The 18,615-nt window shown below is 42.9% G+C and overlaps 1 protein-coding gene across 1 annotated transcript in view; it reads left to right on the plus strand.

The window, feature by feature from the left end:
* Nucleotides 1-18,615, plus strand: part of VOPP1 (VOPP1 WW domain binding protein) — a 67,486-nt gene that overhangs the window by 45,002 nt on the left and 3,869 nt on the right. Inside the window, exons 2-4 of the mRNA XM_071559610.1 lie at nucleotides 1,952-2,010; nucleotides 16,119-16,196; nucleotides 18,183-18,319. Coding sequence (XP_071415711.1) covers nucleotides 1,952-2,010; nucleotides 16,119-16,196; nucleotides 18,183-18,319 — 274 coding nt within the window. The remainder of the gene's footprint in view (nucleotides 1-1,951; nucleotides 2,011-16,118; nucleotides 16,197-18,182; nucleotides 18,320-18,615) is intronic.

Here is an 18,615-nt window from a genome sequence, read left to right on the forward strand (position 1 = left end):
ACAATTTAATCCATAGCAGTTTGTCTTCATGGGTTGTAATTGATCTGTCTGTGATTTAGCTCATCAGATGCTCATTAAAGAGCTTGCAGCCTTTTTTATTCATGAGGAGTGAGAGCCAGGGATCTAAAAACACTTTGTCTTTGTCTTAACTGGATTCATTTAGTATTCTGGGAGGCTAATAAACTAATACAAGCTATTATGTAAAGGTGAGCTGCCAAGTGAACGTGAGGGATGATCCAAGCACTGCTGGTGCTCTCCAGCAATGGGTGTCAGGTGGGAGCAGCAGAGGGAATGGTGGCTAAAACCTCAGCAGGATATTCCTCACTGCTCTGTGGTGTGTTAGGGAATATATGCCTTTTCAAAGTAGTGAACCAAGGATGAATTTTAAGGTGGAGCTTCTGAGAGAATGGAATCTCCTTGGAGACCTTGGGCCCACACAGGAGCTGGAAATGAAGTCTGCAGAAACTCTGCGGAGTAACATTAATAGAACTTTTATAAAGTTAAAATAAGTTGCATGAACACTGCTTAGATCTAGCAATTTTTAGGAAATACGTGTTACTTAATAATTAGCTATAGCTGTGTGATGTTAGATGGTTTGCATGGTGTGTATAGGTTTTAAGATTGTGTGTAACTGTGTGAAAAATTAGCTCTGAATATAGTCCCTTCTGAAACTTAAATATCCTTGTGCAAGAACAGTTTAAATACTGTTAATGTAAACATAATTGCCCCTTCTGAGATTGGCTCAGTTGGTTAAAACTTGAATGTAATAATGCCAAGGCCATGGGTTCAATCCCCTGTGTGGGCCATTGACTTAAGAGTTGGACTCGATGATCCTTGTGGGTCCCTTCCAACTCAGAATAGTCTGTGATTCTGTGATTCTTCTGCTCCTCTTCCCTTCTCTCCACAACTACATAGTAACTGTAACCCACAATGAAGAGGGCTGAGAAATAAAACCCTAAAAAAAGAAAAACCCATAAAAGTAGATGCAATCAAGTGATTTATTTAACGATAGGGGGTTGAAGCCCCTGAAAAGCCCCTAAAAGCGTCAATTGAGAACTGTGTCTGTGGAGTTCAGGCGTCGTGACAGTGATGGGTCTGCCCATGTGCCATTGGGGACTGCAGCTTGTGGTGTCACTCCTGGAGCTGTGCCTGCAGTGAAGATGGCATTTCGTGCTCGTGATGTCAGCGGGATGCACAGAAATATTTTGTACTTTGTGCACGGAGTTTGGGCTTGACATCTGGTTTTCTTTACCGAGCGCCGCTATTGTTCCGAGCTGTGCTCTGGCAGTGCCCAGAACGACGTGTGCTTCCCACACTGCCAGCACACCCATGCTGGGAAAGTGCCTGTCGCCGTCCTTTAACAAGGATGCGCCGACAGGCTGCGAAAGAGAACAATACCCCCGGGCTGCAGAAAGCAGTTTGCTTTCCCTGGTGCTTTATTGAACACTTGAGATGTTTCCAAACTGTAGGAAGAGGAGATAGACGGTTCTCCATTCTGCTCCTTTCTGAGCCTGCCTTTGCACGCCAGACAATTCCAGAAAGCTGAATAATTCCCTGCAATTATTGTATTTGCTGTGTAGTCATAAGCATTGTGTCATCGTACTGGGTGTCTCTTAAGTGACTATAATCACGAATGGGCTCTTAAGGTGTCTGTAGTCTTTTGAGGCAGCAGCTCTGCCAGGGAGCACGTGCAGCTGGACCCTGTGCCTGTGCTGAATGTACTGACTTTGTGAGCTCCGGGAAGCCCCCCAGACAAAGCCCTGCGTGAGCGATCTGACCCTGGCAAGACACTCTGCCTGAACTGACGTGTGTAGCAGGATTGGGAAATCTTTGGGAATGTAAACCTTTCCTAACTGCTCAGTCACAGTATTTATAAATACTCTAAGCTTGTGTTTATAATTGCACGTTATGCTATGCAAGCATTCATACCATATTTTTTCTTTCTTTATAGTGTACAGAGGCCAAAAAGCATTGCTGGTACTTTGAAGGATTATATCCTACATATTATATGTAAGTACTCATCGCTTTTCTTGTTCAAGAGAGAATTAGATTCTCTGGGCTCTTAGTCTGTTGTTCTTTCACTAATTGTACTTTTCACACAACTTCTCTGAGTCTTCCAATTTAAAAAATAAGATGCAATAAACTTTTACTTCCCTCCTTCCCTGCAACCCATCTCTTTCCCTTTCTCCTTCTTAAAAAAGGGTGTACAGACTCGTTTTGCCAAACACCCCAGGCGACCTTCCCAACTGAAAACAAAACTCAGGTTCTTAGACAGCTCTTATTTCAAAAGGCTGAAAGGAAACATAAGTAGAGCTGTGTGAGGACAGTTCTCCCTTTTTTTGAACAAGGACAGGTAATCAGACAGAATACAAAGAATGCTTTGAAAGTAACTTTGTCCCTCTGCTAATTCTATACTTTAGTTTAGGGAGTTGACATGATTTGTTATGCTTGGCATAACTGTCTTTTAAATGAGTGGCATCCACATTCACATCAGGCTTGGTTGTGTATGACCTGTAGGTGTATGACTGAGGTCTCTGAATTGCAGTTTTCTGTTTCATATTGCCTGCAACAGGACAAAAAGGTGGAGGAAATCTGTGGGTGGGAGGTATGTTCTATGTGATTTGGGGGCAGATAAATGTAGTAAACTTTGTCCCTGGGTTGTATAGCTATAATTGCAAACACTTGTAAACACATAGTTAAAAAAATAAAAATAAAGTGGGGTGGAAGAGTAGGTAGCAGCATTAGGTTATCTGTTTCCTGAGCAGGCTCTTCCTTGCTGAAGGATTGGAAAATACTGTAATCCTTATGCTACCCAAGAACTTTCCTCCCTTTTCTTCTCCACCTCCACTTCATCTGCCAGAAATGGGAGAGATGTGGCAGAGACTAAAAGCAGCAAGAAAGCCAGGCAAGAAACAAAGCTCACTGAAAGAATGAAGCATTGTATGATTTAATCATCTGTGATCCTGGATATTAACTGCTTAGGGAGTATTTATGCCTAGAACTCATTGTCTTTTTTTCAGGTGACTGAAATGCTGAGAATTACTCATAAATGGTTGGCCAGAACAGATGGGGGAATTTAGATAAGAGAATTTTCTTTGCATACTAATAACAACAGGACTTTGTTTCCACCTACATTTTATTTTGTTTTACTGCAATGTGGGAAAGAAGCTGGGATGTTATGAAATGATGAAAATCCCACTGTACCTTGACATTCAGGAGTGTGTTATTCATTGTCACCTTGGTGTTCTGCTTACATTTCTGCCCACATGCTTTCACAGCCAGTGTTCATCTCCCTTGGCAATATTTGCATATGGGGTGTTAGTTCAGACCCTGTGTGCCTCAGGTAAATACATACAGAGTCCTGCAAAAGCAAAGGGTACAAAAAACCTGTTGTATATTGACAATGTGAGGTAAAAAAGAAGAGTGTTACCAGTCACTGTGTTTGTGGTATTTACTGCATCACCACATCCTCAGAATCATTGCGTGAAGTTGTTGTGATTGCCAGTCTAAGTAAACAGAAAAAGGAAGGGGAAAGGAGTGGGATGTGTGTGCTCAATGATTGTTTGGGTGGTGATGAGTGCCCCGTTAAGGCTATTGATGTTGTTGTGATTGTGAGTTTAAGTGGGAGAGAAGAAAAACTAAGGAAAGATAATGATTTGGGTATGGTAAAGCTCAGAGGATAGATAATGTGTGACAAGTGAAAGTACATGGAAGGGAGAGGACAGAGGGTATTGAAGACCACAGAATCATAGAATCGATTGGGTTGGAAAAGACCTCTGAGATCATCAAGTCCAACCCTTGGTCCAACTCCAGTCCCTTTACCAGATCATGGCACTCAGTGCCACGGCCAATCTCAGTTTAAAAACCTCCAGGGATGGGGAATCCACCCCCTCTCTGGGCAGCCCATTCCAATGCCTGAGCACTCTCTCTGGAAAGAATTTTTTTTCTCATCTCCAACTTCAATTTCCTCTGGCAGAACTTGAGCTCGTACCCCCTTGTCCTATTGCTGAGTGTCTGGGAAAAAGAGACCAACCCCCACCTGGCTACAACTTCCCTTCAGGAGCCCTGGAGGTTTAAAGGGTCATTATCAAAACAGTAGGAAGGTCATTCATGTCTTTGGTGCTTGGGGTTTCCTACTTTGCTACTTATGCAATTTCAGTTTCTGTTGTCCAGGATCCCCAGCTGCTTCCTATCCAGGCTGTCTTTTCACACCTGTGTGGTAGAGGAGAGGCACAACACCAACCTCAGTGTCATAGGGTGAAGTCCCATTGCTTCAGCACCTGTTTGACCCTTCACTGAGTTAATTCAATTTGCTAATCCCACAGAAAGTTGTTCATTTTAGCACATTTGAGTCATTGTTGAATCAGCTGGGTACAGTTTTTGGCAAACACTGGTGAAATGGGAGGAAGGGATTATTTTGCATATTGTGGGGGAGGAGGCATGAATAGCATCATCTCCATTAGCATATGGTTAGATGTTAAACCATCTAAAGGCATAATATGTAGCTTTATCCTGAGAGTGCCTTCTCTGTGCAAATCTAGATCTGGGATGTGCTGCAGTGAAATGGGGTTTATTTTATTTTACAATTTCTGTAGCAACAATCCATAAGAAGCAGATATATTTAGTTAAATGGTTTTTGCAATAGATTCTATTCCTTTCCCTCACTGGTTTTCTCATAGAACGGGGTTTTTTATATCCAGTTAACATATGTGGTATGTCCTTTGGTCTTGAGACTGTACTGGGAGAAGTATGAAATGAAGCAGTGCAGTCCTTATTAATGATTTCCCTGTGATTTCAGGCCTGTGCTGGCACTGTGCAACATCTCTCCTGGAGACAGTTTATATTATAATGAAAAGGTTGGCATGTCAGCTCAGAAATGCCAAGTGCTGTGTCTGTTCACAAATGCAGTGTGGAGTGCTGGGACCGAGGTGTGCTGGGCTGGCATTGCTTATCTCAGTGTGCCTTACCTCTTCTGGGTGGGCACATTGTCAGGAAGGTGCCTCTCTCTGAACTCCCCAGAGTAATAGAAATCCAGTGGACCATCACAGGAAATGGTGTCTTGCTTTTATCAGAAGCTTAAAGGCAAGATAGCTGAATTAATCTTTCCTGTAAAGGCTCTATTTCAGCCATCCGAAGACAGAGATAAGAATGTGTCTGCTAAGCAAGAGGAACATGGGATAAGAAATCAGTGTGCCAAAATAAGTGTTCTGGAAATTCAGCTGGGTTTGGGGCTGGGGGTGGTGGTGGTGGTGTAAAACTTGCAGTGATATGACTGCTCTTCTTTTGGACATCAAGGTTTTTTTAGTTTTTTTAATTCAATCTGTATGAGAGTGGAATTATTTCAAAAAAAGAAAAATCTGTTAGAGATGCTGCTCAAAACTTTCTTAAAACATGTTGGTTATGCTTTTTGTCTTAACAGATAGGGCAATGGTTGAAGATCTCAATTACAGAACTAATGATACATCTTTCTTTTAAAATATTTAATGATATTAGTACCTTTTAAAAATTGTTTTTCCACTGGACATAATTGTCCTATCCTTTATATATCATCAGCAAGCTTTAGTTTAATTCAAACACACTTCTTGCAAGTCTAATTCCATTTCTTAAGGCTAGACTGAGGAATTGATATCTTTCCAAACTTTTCTCCCTCTTCTGTGTGAATAAAATACAGGCTATGCAGACCATAAATGAACATGGAAAGCTTATTAGGAATTTGGGAGGCATACATTGGTCTTCTACTGTTAATACAGAGAATTTCCAAGACTGCTCTTAACTTACTTTATTAACCAAAGTAAGAATTTCCCCATGTCCTAGTTGCCTGCATCACAAGATTTTGTTTCCAGGGAGCTACTTTTTTCCTGCTCCAGCAAAATATTTAGATATATTGCCTGGAAAAATAAGTAAACAAATAAAAAGCAGAGAATAGGATTAGTTATTGGAGTCTGATTCTTATCCTTTGGAAAAGCAGGGACCCAAGTTATTCCTGACTTTGCTTAAAGAATTAGATGATATATCTCCTTGTGTGGAGGCACAGAAAGCATTAAAGCTGTCTCAAGAGACTTTGATGCTCTACAAGGATCCTCATCCTACTCTCGTTTAAGTAAGCCAGCTCAGCCTTATTCTAAATGTGCTGATGGTTGACAGAAGAAATGGTCAAGATACTTCTCTTTCATGGCCATAATGTGAATAGTAACATATGAATGCATTAGACTGCAAACCCATCTCATCTGTAATGTGGGTGCCAGCAGCACTTAAGACACTCCAGTTGTTTTTCACAGTTCTGAACTGGGAATGAATAGGAGAGAGAAGGCTGCCTTACATTTTGCTGATGAGGAGTAGTTTGATTAGAATGATTGTGAATGTCCCCCTCATTGCAGAGTGAAGTCTGTTCCCTGTTATAACTGATGAATCCCACAGGTCTTTTCTGTTTATTTTTCCTTCAGTTGAGTCAGAATCATAGGATGGTCGGAGTTGGAAGGGATCCACAGGGATCATTGAGTCCAACTCTTAAGTGAGTGCCAGTTGTTACCTACCATCACATTGAGGCTTTTAATGAGGTGATGGTTTCCAGATGCCAGAACATGCATGCTTCTAATCCTCTTCTTGCCAGGCTTTATGGCATGTTTATAAAGCAGCACAAATGTTTTTGAGTGTGAGTGGTAAGCATTGTCCACAGCAATAGAAATACCATGGCTGATGTCACTGGATCAGTGAAGTAGTCAGCCACAGGTTGATTGACTTAGAGTTTTGATGCTGTCCAGTATTGAGTTAACATTAGTTCAGCTGTTCATCCTGTTCATTATTGTGTATTAAATTTTTAATATGTGGTATTCTAAGAGAAGAAGTGAGGAAAACAGATTAAAAGATTAGGAAATGGAGCATAACTTGGGTGGGGAGGTTTGCAGGAGACATCGAGCTCAGAGCATGGTCAGCTGTGAGGTCAGACCAGGTGGTTCTGGACTTTAACTAGTTAGGTCTTGAGAAAACTCCAAGGAAGAAGATGGCACAACCTCTCTGAGCAGTGTGCTCTGCTGCCTAGCTTTCCTCATGGTGGATTAGTTTTCCCACATAGCTGGGCTGAACAAGCCTAAGTCCCTCAACCTCTCCCCACAGGGAAAATACCTCAGCCTCTGTCTATCTCAGTGGCCCTTTGCTGAGCCTGTTCCAGTTTATCAGTTTTATTCTTTTTACTGGGGATGCCAAAACCTAATGTGGTGTTTTAGATATGGTCCAACAAGTGCTCAGTGAAAGGTAGTAGTTCCTTCCCTTGAGCCACTGGTTAGGCTTCTGTTGACACAGCCCCACAGCAAGCAGGATGTTCCTTCTTCCCACAGGACTTTTCATTTCTTTTTGTTGGTTTCATGAGGTTCCTTGTGAGTCCATTCCTCCGACCAGTCTAGATCTCTGAGTGGCAACCCTGCTCTTGAGCTCATTGAGTGATCCCCACTTTGGTGCAGTCTCCAAACTTGGTGAGAGTCTCCCCTCATCAATTCCAGCAATGTGCTTGTCAACAGGACAGATCCAGAGCTGTGGTATTACCAGCAATTATTTCATACTCTCTAGGTAAGAGTGTGTGACCCATTGTCTACTGCCCTCTGAGCGTCACCATCCAACCAAGGGGTTTTTTGGTTGTTTGGTTTTGGGGTTTTTGTGGTTTTTTTGGGGGAGATGTGGGAGGAGTAGTTCAACCCATTTAGCTGTCCACCTGTCCAGACTGCAAGGTCTGAATTTGGGTACAACAATATTGATAGAGGCAGTGTAGAAAGCCTTTCTGAGCTTGAGGTAAATGACATCTACAGCTCTCCAGCTTGTCCACAGATACCATCCACTGCCAGTGTAGTGATGGGAGCTCTTCTTGCTGGACTTTTGGTGTCCCCACCTCCTGAGTGCTGACTTTTTGCATTGGAGCTCAGCCATGGGTACTGGGCAAAGTATATTTTGACTTCTCAAAGGTGTGTTACCCTGTGAAAGACCTCCAGGAGGAAACATGGGCATTTGCTCTGAAGAAAATGTTAACCTCTGCTGTTGGTAATTATGTGAAGAATAGAGTGAACACAGGGAAATGCCATCTTGTAATATCTAATTCTTATCCAAAGCAGGGCCTGAATTAATGTTGAAAGCAGGTGCAGGTGGAAGTGCTGTATTTTTAGTCTAATATGTTTCTGCCATAGAAATTAGTTTACTGCATAGAACAGACAGCTGTATTTTTAGCCTAATATATTTCTGCCACAGAAATTAGTTTATTGCATACAGCAGACAACTGTACAGCACGTGTACATATTTATGTTGATTAAATCAGTTTAATTTTTTGGTTGGAACTAGTATAAGAACATTAGGTGGTGGATTCCCCATCCGTGGAGGTTTTTAAGGTGAGATTGGCCATGGCACTGAGTGCCATGATCTGGTAAAGGGAGTGGAGTTGGACCAAGGGTTGGACTTGATGAACTCGGAGGTCTTTTCCAAACCAATCGATTCTATGATTAATATAAACCTAGAAAATGAATGCTTGGTAATATTCTTCATATTTAAAACATGATCCTGCCCTGCATGGGAGGAGTCAATTATTTTTCTTATTGTGGGGGATATTGAATATATTCTGATTGTGGCTTTTCATGGTTTTTGAAATAAGTTTCTTGTGCATTTCCACGTGCCTCTCCTACTTGCAGATTAAATTTTGTTGTATTTGTCACCCAGTCCTATTCATCTGTGTTTTGAATGTAAGTCCTGACATTCTTGGTGGTCAGTCCATGATAATAATTCTGTGTGTTATCAAGAACCTGCAGAATGTTCCAGATGAAGGCATTAAAAGAGTGTTTTCTGTTGCTGTTACTCAGATATCTTAAGTATTGTGTTCAGTTCTGGGAGGATATTGAGGGGCTGGAACGGGTCCAGAGAAGAGCAACGAGGCTGGAGAAGGGAGTGGAGCACAAGTGCTGTGGGGAGAGGCTGAGGGAGCTGGGGGTGTTTAGCCTGGAGAAGAGGAGGCTCAGAGGTGACCTCAGCACTGTCTAGAACCCCCTGAAAGGATGTTGTAGCCGGGGGTGGTGGTGGTGGTGGTGGGTGTTGGTCTTTTCTCTCAGGCAGCCAACAATAGGACAAGAGGGAAGGGGCTTAAGCTGTGCCGGGGAGGTTTAGGTTGGATATTAGAAAGAAATTCTTTACAGAGAGAGTGGTCAGGCATTGGAATGGGCTGCCCAGGGAGGTGGTGGATTCTCTGACCCTGGAGGTTTTTAACGTGAGACAGGACGTGGCACTGAGTGCCATGATCTGGTAATCAAAGCAGGGTTAGATTAAGGGTTGGACTTGATGATCTCAGAGGTCTCTTCCAACCCAGCTGATTCTATGGTTCTGTGATCTTGGAGGGCACTTGTTCTATATCAGTGTGTGTGTACAAGAGGCTGGGAACACCCCCGAGATGGTGTTGCAGGATGGTGCTCCACATCCTGTCATGTTTACTGCTTTTAATTAAATTGGCTTTCCTGATGTTACACTCAGCTTTCCCACTGCAATTCCAGCTGCATGGAGTGTCAGCAGGTGTGTGCTTAAGGCAGGAACAGAGCTGCTAATTTATCCTTCCATTTGATTTGAAGCCAGCACACAGGAGGGAGAGGGGAGGCAGTGGAATAGCTTTGCATGTTCCAGCCACCCTGAATGTCTGTCTCTGTACAGAAACAGAGACCTGGATTCATCCCAGGGCCACCAGTTTAGCAGTGAGCAGCCACAGGAAAGGCCTGTTTGCATGTGGAGTTCAACCCAAGAGCTGCAGAGTTTGTCCTGTGAAGGAAGGCAGCAGTAAATATCAGGCTGTTTGTATAAAAAGGCACCAGAAACTCACCACAGTCTGGGGAGAATTAGGCTGCCAAATTAACACCCAGCTCAACTTGCTAGGAGTGAGTCCTGGAGAAGAGAGAGGAATTTAATATCTCAGCCTTCACAGGCCCTCAAGCAGATAGCTGCCCTAATTTGAGAGTTAAAGCTATGAATGATTTTGCAGTTGGGGGGTGATGAGCCATAGGCAGCTTATTCTGAGAAAGGTGAGGAAAATGGAAAAAAGGGTGGTCTCTGTTGTCTAGTGGAGCTCTCCTTTGAGATCAGACTCTCACCTGGCTGAGGTGGAGTAGAAAACCCAGTCCTATCCCCTTCTACTTTCCACAGAGTGCCATAACTAGAGTTGTGACTTATCATGAGTGAGCCTGAGTTTCTCCTGTGGAGACTCTTTGACTTGAAGTACTCATTAATTCTCCCATGTCCCAGGCAAGAACCCTAATGAGAGGGTGAGAATCGATTCCTTCTTGCTTCCTGTCAGTGGGACAAGGAAGGCTTATACCTGGTTTGACAGCAGATGGACAGTTAAGGTGCATCTGGACACCAAAGTCATCTGGAAGCTTCTAACCCTTTCTAAATAGGGAGACACTGAGTTAAAATTTTGAAAGGCTTGTTGTTAACTAAGAGCCAGCTGTTAATCTGTCCTTCTCTGCATTTGATCATGTGGTGGCTTGGTGGAGGAAACAAAAAGGTTTTAACTATGTCTTAGTGTCTTAAACTGAGGCAGACAACAAATTCTGGATACCAAATGCTCTTTGCCAGCAGACTGCTTATGATTCCAAAAGCAGGGATGAGATGCAGTAGGACTGCTCGCCCACTGGGAGCACCTGGAGATACAGATAACTGATCATCTGTTTAATAAGGGTCCTGATGATTAACTGGAAGTCCTTGTTCCTGTTGATATGAAAAATTTACAGTTCCACCTCCAGAAAATTCAAACTGTTCATACACATTGTCTGTGGCTCACTTTTGTGAGAGCCTTAAGCTATGCTGTTTCTCTGTTTTGTTCTGTGAAAGAACAGCCCGCAGCCTGTGTTGAAAAATGGCTATTTATGGTTCTTTTTTGTGCCAGTGTGTAAAGCCCAAACCATTGCTGGGTTCTGCCACAAGGGGAGCAGGGAAAATTTCTAGATAGGTATGTGCTGGCCAGAAAGCCATGTGGTGAGTCCCCTCTGTGGGGTGACTTTCCTCTTGGGGTCTGAGATGAGAGGGCTGGGGTTATGCCAAGCTGTTGGGTGGCAGCTGGTTGTGAGAAGGGTTGGTTTGATAGGAGCAGCTGAGCAAATACTTCTCATCCCATCAGAAGTGGGGGAGGATTTTCTGTGTTCTGCTGAGGTCTTACACAGAGATGGTGTTTATAGGCTCTTCACCTAATGAGAAATTGAGAAATAAGCCCTTTTGCAGTTGTTGTCTGCTTTTGTTTTTCATGTCTGTGTGAAAGATGGGAGCCAAGTATCTTGTCTCATTGAAGATTTTAATTCTGTCAAAGCAGACAGGACTCTAACCTGACCAAATATTGTTTCTGTTGTTTCTACTCTGCAGAAAAAAAAATTACCTGACAGACCTTTTCCTCCTTTTTGCCTTACATTTTCTTACATAGTTAAGGGCCAAGCGATTAGTCAAGTATGTGGATAACTATATGTCTAGTACTCTGCTGGGTACCAGCAGCAGTGTTTTCACTCTCAAGTACAGGTGTGCCACTGAGGTCACAGTTGCATTCATCTATGAAGCAGTTATATTTATTATGCTTAATCTTATGCTTATGTTTATTATTATACACTGCTTATCTCTTCACCAGAATCAGGCCTACGTTTTATAAGGCACCGTTCTTGCATGTGCCAAGATCCCCTTTGCAATGGATAGGAGGAGAAATGCTTTTGGGTGCTGAGAACCTGTAAATGCAGGTGACTGGTGGAGTCGTGTCTCTGCTGAAAGTTAGGCCATGTACATGCCAAGGAGACACAACCAACTCAAAGGCCAAGGCTAGAGAGCAGATGTTGCCCATCACTCTGCTCCACCAGCCAAAGACCTTGACTGTGTTTCTGCTCCTGAAGCACTTAAGTGAGTATTGCATTCAGTTCTGGGCCCCTCAGTTCAGGAAAGATATTGAGGGGCTGGAGCAGGTCCAGAGAAGAGCAACAAGGCTGGTGAAGGGACTGGAGCACAAGTGCTGTGGGGAGAGGCTGAGGGAGCTGGGGGTGTTTAGCCTGGAGAAGAGGAGGCTCAGAGGTGACCTCAGCACTGTCTAGCCTGAAGGGAAGTTCTGTCCAGGTGGGCCTTGGTCTCTTCTTCCAGGCACTCAGCAACAGGACAAGGGGGCACGGGCTCAAGCTCTGCCAGGGGAAATTGAAGTTGGAGATCAGAAAAACTTCTTTACAGAGAGAGTGCTCAGGCATTGGAATGGGCTGCCCAGAGAGGGGGTGGATTCCCCATCCCTGGAGGTTTTTAAGGTGAGATTGGCTGTGGCACTGAGTGCCATGATCTGGTAAAGGGACTGGAGTTGGACCAAGTGTTGGACTTGATGATCTCAGAGGTCTTTTCCAACCCAACCCATTCTGTGATTCTGTGAATGCCAGTGGGATGATGTGACTTTTGCGTAGCAGCATCTTTCTGGACAAAGATTAAACCACTTTAGGCCTCAGAAATAGTTACTTAGGTGGGACTCCTGAGTGCAGAGTTGAACTCTGTGTTTTGATTTCCATTTTTAATGGGCACCTGTAGCAAAATGGATTCCTTGGGACAACCTCTCTACCGTGCTTGTAGTGTTAAGCTCCTGTACAAATCGTTGGACATGCAGATACAGCCCCTTCTTCTGAAATGTGAATGACAAGATGTAGCTTCTAAATAATAAATCACATTGCAGATAGTTTTCAGAAAAGAGACTTGGTGAAGTTGTAGATTAGTAAAGCAACTGATGTATTATGTCTTATCCTATGGAATGGGTTAACTTCTGATCAATGGAACAAGCATTGTCCTGGAGAAATGCAGGTCTTGAGATCATCACTGATATGTGCTTGTGGAAAATTGGCTTTTGGGAAATCTTATATAGGAGATGGGCTCAGTCCAGTTCAGATTGACAGTAAAGCTTCTTTTTCTTCAACTGGCATTGGGCACAACTTGTCCTTCTCCATAAAGCACAGCCAAAACAAGAATGCAATTTAAAGAAAGTGCATACCAATGCAATAAATGTGTATTTGTGTGCCTAATTGTGTTTTGTTTGTTTGTTTTTTATGAACCAGGGTCTTAATTCTGCTGAGATTTGCTGCCGAATAAGTACATCAAAGAATGGTTGTACTTAAACTTGTATGTTAATCCATGAATAAGCTGATTCTATTGTTGTTTTTTGCCTGCTAATAAATCTGGCTTTTGTAAGTAAGTTAATTGGTGTGTAAATTGGATCGATATTGCCAGAAACTGTGTTGTGATTGCATAGCACATTAAATCAAGATCAAGAGATCAACAGAGCTTTACTGTAGCCTGATGGCAGTATCAGCAAATGGGCTGTTTGTTCTTCCAGTCTTTTTGGGCACTGCTGTGAAGTGCTGGGGGATACAAACAGCAGGGTGTTATTGTGGCATCATCCTTGATGGGTGGGTACATGTGTCCATTCTCACAGGCACACAGGTTTTACGGGTAAAAAGTGAAGAAATTACTAGTGTCAGATCCCTTTGAGATGTGATACAGGTTTACCTTCACAGATCCACCCAGCAAGTGCAGGGCTCAGTCTTGCATGAGTTGGCTCAGAAAGCTTACTGACTATCAGGAACTGGAGCTTCTCTAAACACAGGCACAATGAGAAACTCTGCCGTCCTTTGCATAATTGTTTTCAGGCATTTGAAAGTGCAGTCATCTGTGCAGGAGACAAACTTCTCTTTGATGGCCTGTTTGTTTGCCAGTCAGTGGTCTCAGGAGCTTCATAAACATTCAGCAGTGTAGCCTTTCTGACTTCCAGATGGTGCTTTAGCCCTCTTTTGCAGGAATAAAAGCTAAGCCACTCAGACTCTAAAAATGGTGCTGACTCATAGCCTAGATAATTTAAAGATAAGGAGGAAAAAGTAAATTCAGGTACTATAATTCTCGCACTGATGCTTCTTTAATTTTGATGGTTTGAATGACTAATATACACATTAAAACAGCCATTTCCCATTTCTTCTGGCTCTCGAGAAGACAGATGCAAAATAATCAATGCAAGGGTGGGCATTGGGGAGTGCAGCCTCTGTGGCCTCTCTGTTTTAGTTTAAATTTTATTATGGTTTAAGCTCTTGGGGGTCTGGGAAATGGCACATCCACTCCCCATCCTGTGTATGGGCAGATGTAGGTGTTTGCACTGACAGAGCCAGTGTGTGGAGGCAGAGATAAAGACTGCTCACATCCCTCAATTCCTTCTTTTTATTCTTGCTTTAGTGGCCTCAAGAAGGACTTCTAGATTTATGGGTTCTGTTTCTTGCCTGCTTTTCTGGCCCAACAAAGTCCTTGGTGTGCAGCATCAGCCAAGGGGCAAGTGCCCATCAGCGTGGATGAAGTGCTCCAGGCAAAAGCACATTGAAGAGCAAAAGGGTACCATGGCCACTGGTTTGACAGAAGGCAGCAGCTTCCAGCCCATTTTATCAGTTTGTGCATTTAACATATTGCCTTGAAAGCTTCTGTTGAGTTGATCCACTGTGGAGTGTGGAGGGGTGCTTTAATTTCTTGGTCTCAATGGGACTTGAAGTCAATGCTGACTTGTTAAGTTTTGTTAGCAGTTTTGTGAGGTGTGGTGGCTTTGAGTATAAGCAGCTGTTGGGGTCCTGGCAAGCTTTAATAAAGAAAAGTTGGAGATGGGTCACTTTTTTGTTCAGTGACAGCCAAGTGGGTGTTTTCTCTTTTGACATGAGCAACTTGCTTTGCATGAGTCTCCGACTGGGTGCCTGAGTCTATGAATGAACCTTGCCATGCTGATCATGTCAGAGCCTCCGGCTTGCTTAAATAAATCCTATTTATTTGTCATCAAAAGGGCATGTAACTGTTTTCACTTGCAAAACAACTGTTTATATATCCATAGAGCATCCTCCTCTGGCCCATGAGAGGCTGAGGCCTATGTGACAGTGTATTTTGTGACTGAAGGCTTGTTAATTGAGCATGTAAATGTGTAATTGTCTGTGCAATTATTCAATTGAAGTTTTTTTAGTTGGCATGTAAATGTGGGAGCACAGTCATGCAGTTGAGCAAATTTTCCAAGATCAGATGCTTAAATAAGTATGGACATTGAGCAAAGAGATGTGAACACCCTTAACAAAGATAAATCCAGTTGTGGTCACGTCTTTTTTTTTTTTTTTTCAGTGTATGGGTATGCTAATCTGCATATTTTCATCCAAGTCCAAGTTTCTGTGTTACCTCAGTCCTTTTCACTACTAAATGTGTTTCATTGGTGTGGGAAAGGGCAGTTCCCATAGAATTTGTTCAGAGGTAGCTGTTAATGTATGTGCTGACTTTTAGTGAAGTGGTATCTTGTATTTACAGCGGTTGGTATTGTAATACCTTTAAAATGCTTCTATTCCATATGAAATATTAATTTGGAATGTGGGGGTTTTTAGAGGAAAGCCTGCTTTAGTAGTGGGAGTTGTTGGCAGTTGCAGTCCAGTGAAACTTCTGAGAAACAAAAAAGGATGTTAAATTTGCAAATAGCAGTACACTTGGAGTTTTCTTTTTGGTTTCTCAGTGGTATCTCTGTCTGGAAGCTGCTGACTTGCAAGGAGTGGGTGATCTGGTAGTTTTGTCCTGGCAATTCTGGTCTGCTGCAGTGAATAAAACCCCAGACATCTGTTTGAGGTCTGCAGTGTTCCTTTACGCAGTAAGCCCACTTTTCTATAGAACATGTCCTGTTTTATATAGAATTGAACATTGCATTCAGTCTTTCTGGGGTGGTTTGAGATTAGGTGTATAGGAAGGTTGTTTAAATAACATACAAAAAGTTCCTGGATAGTGATGTGGTTGACAACTTCACCCAGCCAAGGGTGGTCTGTTCTTATTGACAGACCCACAGAATGGTTTGGGTTGGAAGGCACCTTTGAAGATCATCTAGCTATGATCTAGCCATGGTCCTTCTACCATGGACAGGGGACCTTCCACTAGAACAGGATGCTCAAAGCTCCATCCCAGCAGCCTTGAACACTTTGAGAAGGCTTTGCCTCCCAGGCTTGTGGTGATGCCATAACTAATGCTTTGCTTAGGGTTGAGAAAGGTGTTGGGGGTGGGAATGGCATTTTAATCTGAGTGACAACCCCTCCCTTTTTATGCCCTGTGTTTCTCTGCAGATGTCGCTCCTTTGAGGATTGCTGTGGGTCAAGATGCTGTGTAAGAGCTCTCTCTATCCAGCGACTATGGTATTTTTGGTAAGTCAGGGCATCTGGGCATTTTGTGTTTGTCCTCTTCTTCTCTGTTGTACTTTAATCAGGGTATTGCCAGTCTTAGTATTTTAAAGTACAGTAGGTACAAGTATGCAGTAAGGTGTATGTGTACATATAAATGCAATGGTTTGGGTTTTTTGCTTATGAAATTCTCCCCATGTAGTGAGAATACACTGAAAAAGGTTATTTATGTCAGGTTGACCTTTCCTTCTTCTGCATCCTGGGGGTTTGTACAGGCAGTGGTCCCACTTTTATCCAGAATTGCTGAATTCCTTATGCCTGTCCCAGCTACCATCAAGCAGCAGCATTCATCTGTTTGTGTTGGACACTCAGTTTTAAAAGAGGATTGTATGAGGAGGATTGTGCTTTTAGGCAGGGTTTAATATATGCTTGCCAGCTGAATTGAGGCTTCAATTAAAAAGGAAGAGAAGTACATTTATGACTATGAGGATTTCACTGGAGATGACAGCAAGGGAAAAGAAGGCAGAAAGATTCGAGCTTGTGAAACCAGCAGCTCACTAATCTGGATAAAGCTTAAACTAATCACTGTTACATGCATAATGAAAAAATAAGGTAAATGCCTTTTGGAGTGGAATTTAAGCACCTGAACGAAACCTTCTAATTGCAATAGAGAGAAATACTCTCCCAGAAAACCTGATTTCAGGCATTTTTATGTAGAATTTGAAGTCCGATTAAAAAAATAAAAGCCTTAAAATTTGAAATAAACAAACACTGAAAAACAGAAGCCTGATATATACTGTAATACAGAGATTTCCCAAAGCTGACTGTGGGATTTCAGTGTACAATCCTTACTGATATAAGTGAAGAGCTCTCTATCTCAATCCCTGGGGTGACGTCGTAAATCTCTGTTTTTCTGTTCAGAACAAATCCTTTGCAGGAGTACTGCCAAAGGGGGGTGTATTAATATTGACTCAGGGAAACAGGACCTCCTTCTGCTCTCTTTTCTGATGCAGAAACAAGACCAGAGCTTGACCCTTTGCATGAAATTACTCTTGCTGCCATGCTGTGCCACACTCTTCCTCTCAGGCATCTGGGAATTCTCCAGAGGAGATAAGCATGGTGTGTAGGCTGGTCTCTGGCCAGCTTCCTTCCCTTCCAGAAAGGCACAGTTGTCATTGTCTTCCAGTAAAGGGCCATGAAATGAGAGGGCATTTACAGGCAGAAGAACCATTTGTACTTACAAGAGCTTGCATGAGTCACTAATGTGTCTGATAACTAATCAAGAAAACACAGTGAAAGCCACTGTCTAAAGAACAAAATCTCACGTGCCCTTGCTGCATGTTCCTGCTTCCACAGCACCAGGGCAGGGGAATGAAGAGGACAGTTTAGTTAGGTCAAAAAAGGACCTGACAGGAGGAGGACTGAAGCAAAATTATGTCCTCCTTCAGAATGTAATGACCCATGTAGGAAGTACAAAGCAAAGCTTGTCATCGTCAGTGGTGAGTTCTTCAGTCTTCTGGCTTGAGCTTAAATGCCAGCTATCATATTTCCCACAGGAGACAAAATTACAGTGTTGGGTAATTAAGAACATCTAAGAATCTTCTTTGAATGGCAAGTGTGGAATAGCATTCCTCTTTGTCTCCCACAAACCTCCTGACCAGCCTAGATGGGTAATTTGAAACTGTACTGACCTGGAGTTTCAGGTCAGCATCCTGCTGGCAAAGGTCAGGGATGAACATGAACTTCTGAAAAGTTCCAGGGTGTTTTAGTTCCAGATTCATATTTTACATGCCAGGAAACATTGGTAATAGTACTAATCACTAAAGGTGTCCATAATGCATCCATAAGTGCCCCATGAGTGCTGTCTCAAATGACAGACCTACTCTTAAGCAACAACCTATTTAAGAAACCCTGATAAAAGTCTGATGTTGAGTGTTCTCAGTGAACAGTCTGGGTTTGAGAGCTGCCTGAATGCTGGTGGGTTTTGACTTCCCTCTTCTTTTCTCCCAGGTTCCTTTTGATGATGGGAGTTTTGTTCTGTTGCGGCGCTGGTTTCTTTATCCGAAGACGGATGTACCCTCCTCCTTTAGTAGAAGAACCTACTTTTAATGTGTCTTACACCAGACAACCAGTCAACACTGCATCAGGTCAGAGACTGCTCGTTAAACAAGTGTCACTAATTCATTACATTTGCCAAGGTATTTCAAAAGGGTGGGTTTGAGGTTTGGTTTGTTTGGGTTTTGGAAACCACGGGATTGCAGTGGATTAAACCACTCAGGCACCTTCTGTGATGAGCAACATCTTTGGCCTTTCAAATAATGTAATGCAGCTGCACTGGACAGAAGGGGTTTACAAATCCAAGGTGGCAGGACTTGCAGTTCCCTTCTCTTTTGGTTCCTATGCCTTTAATGTCCATGCATGGAAGGAGGCTAGCAAGCTCCCC

The sequence above is a fragment of the Pithys albifrons genome, chromosome 7 (assembly GCF_047495875.1).
Source record: "Pithys albifrons albifrons isolate INPA30051 chromosome 7, PitAlb_v1, whole genome shotgun sequence".
Taxonomy (NCBI): domain Eukaryota; kingdom Metazoa; phylum Chordata; class Aves; order Passeriformes; family Thamnophilidae; genus Pithys; species Pithys albifrons.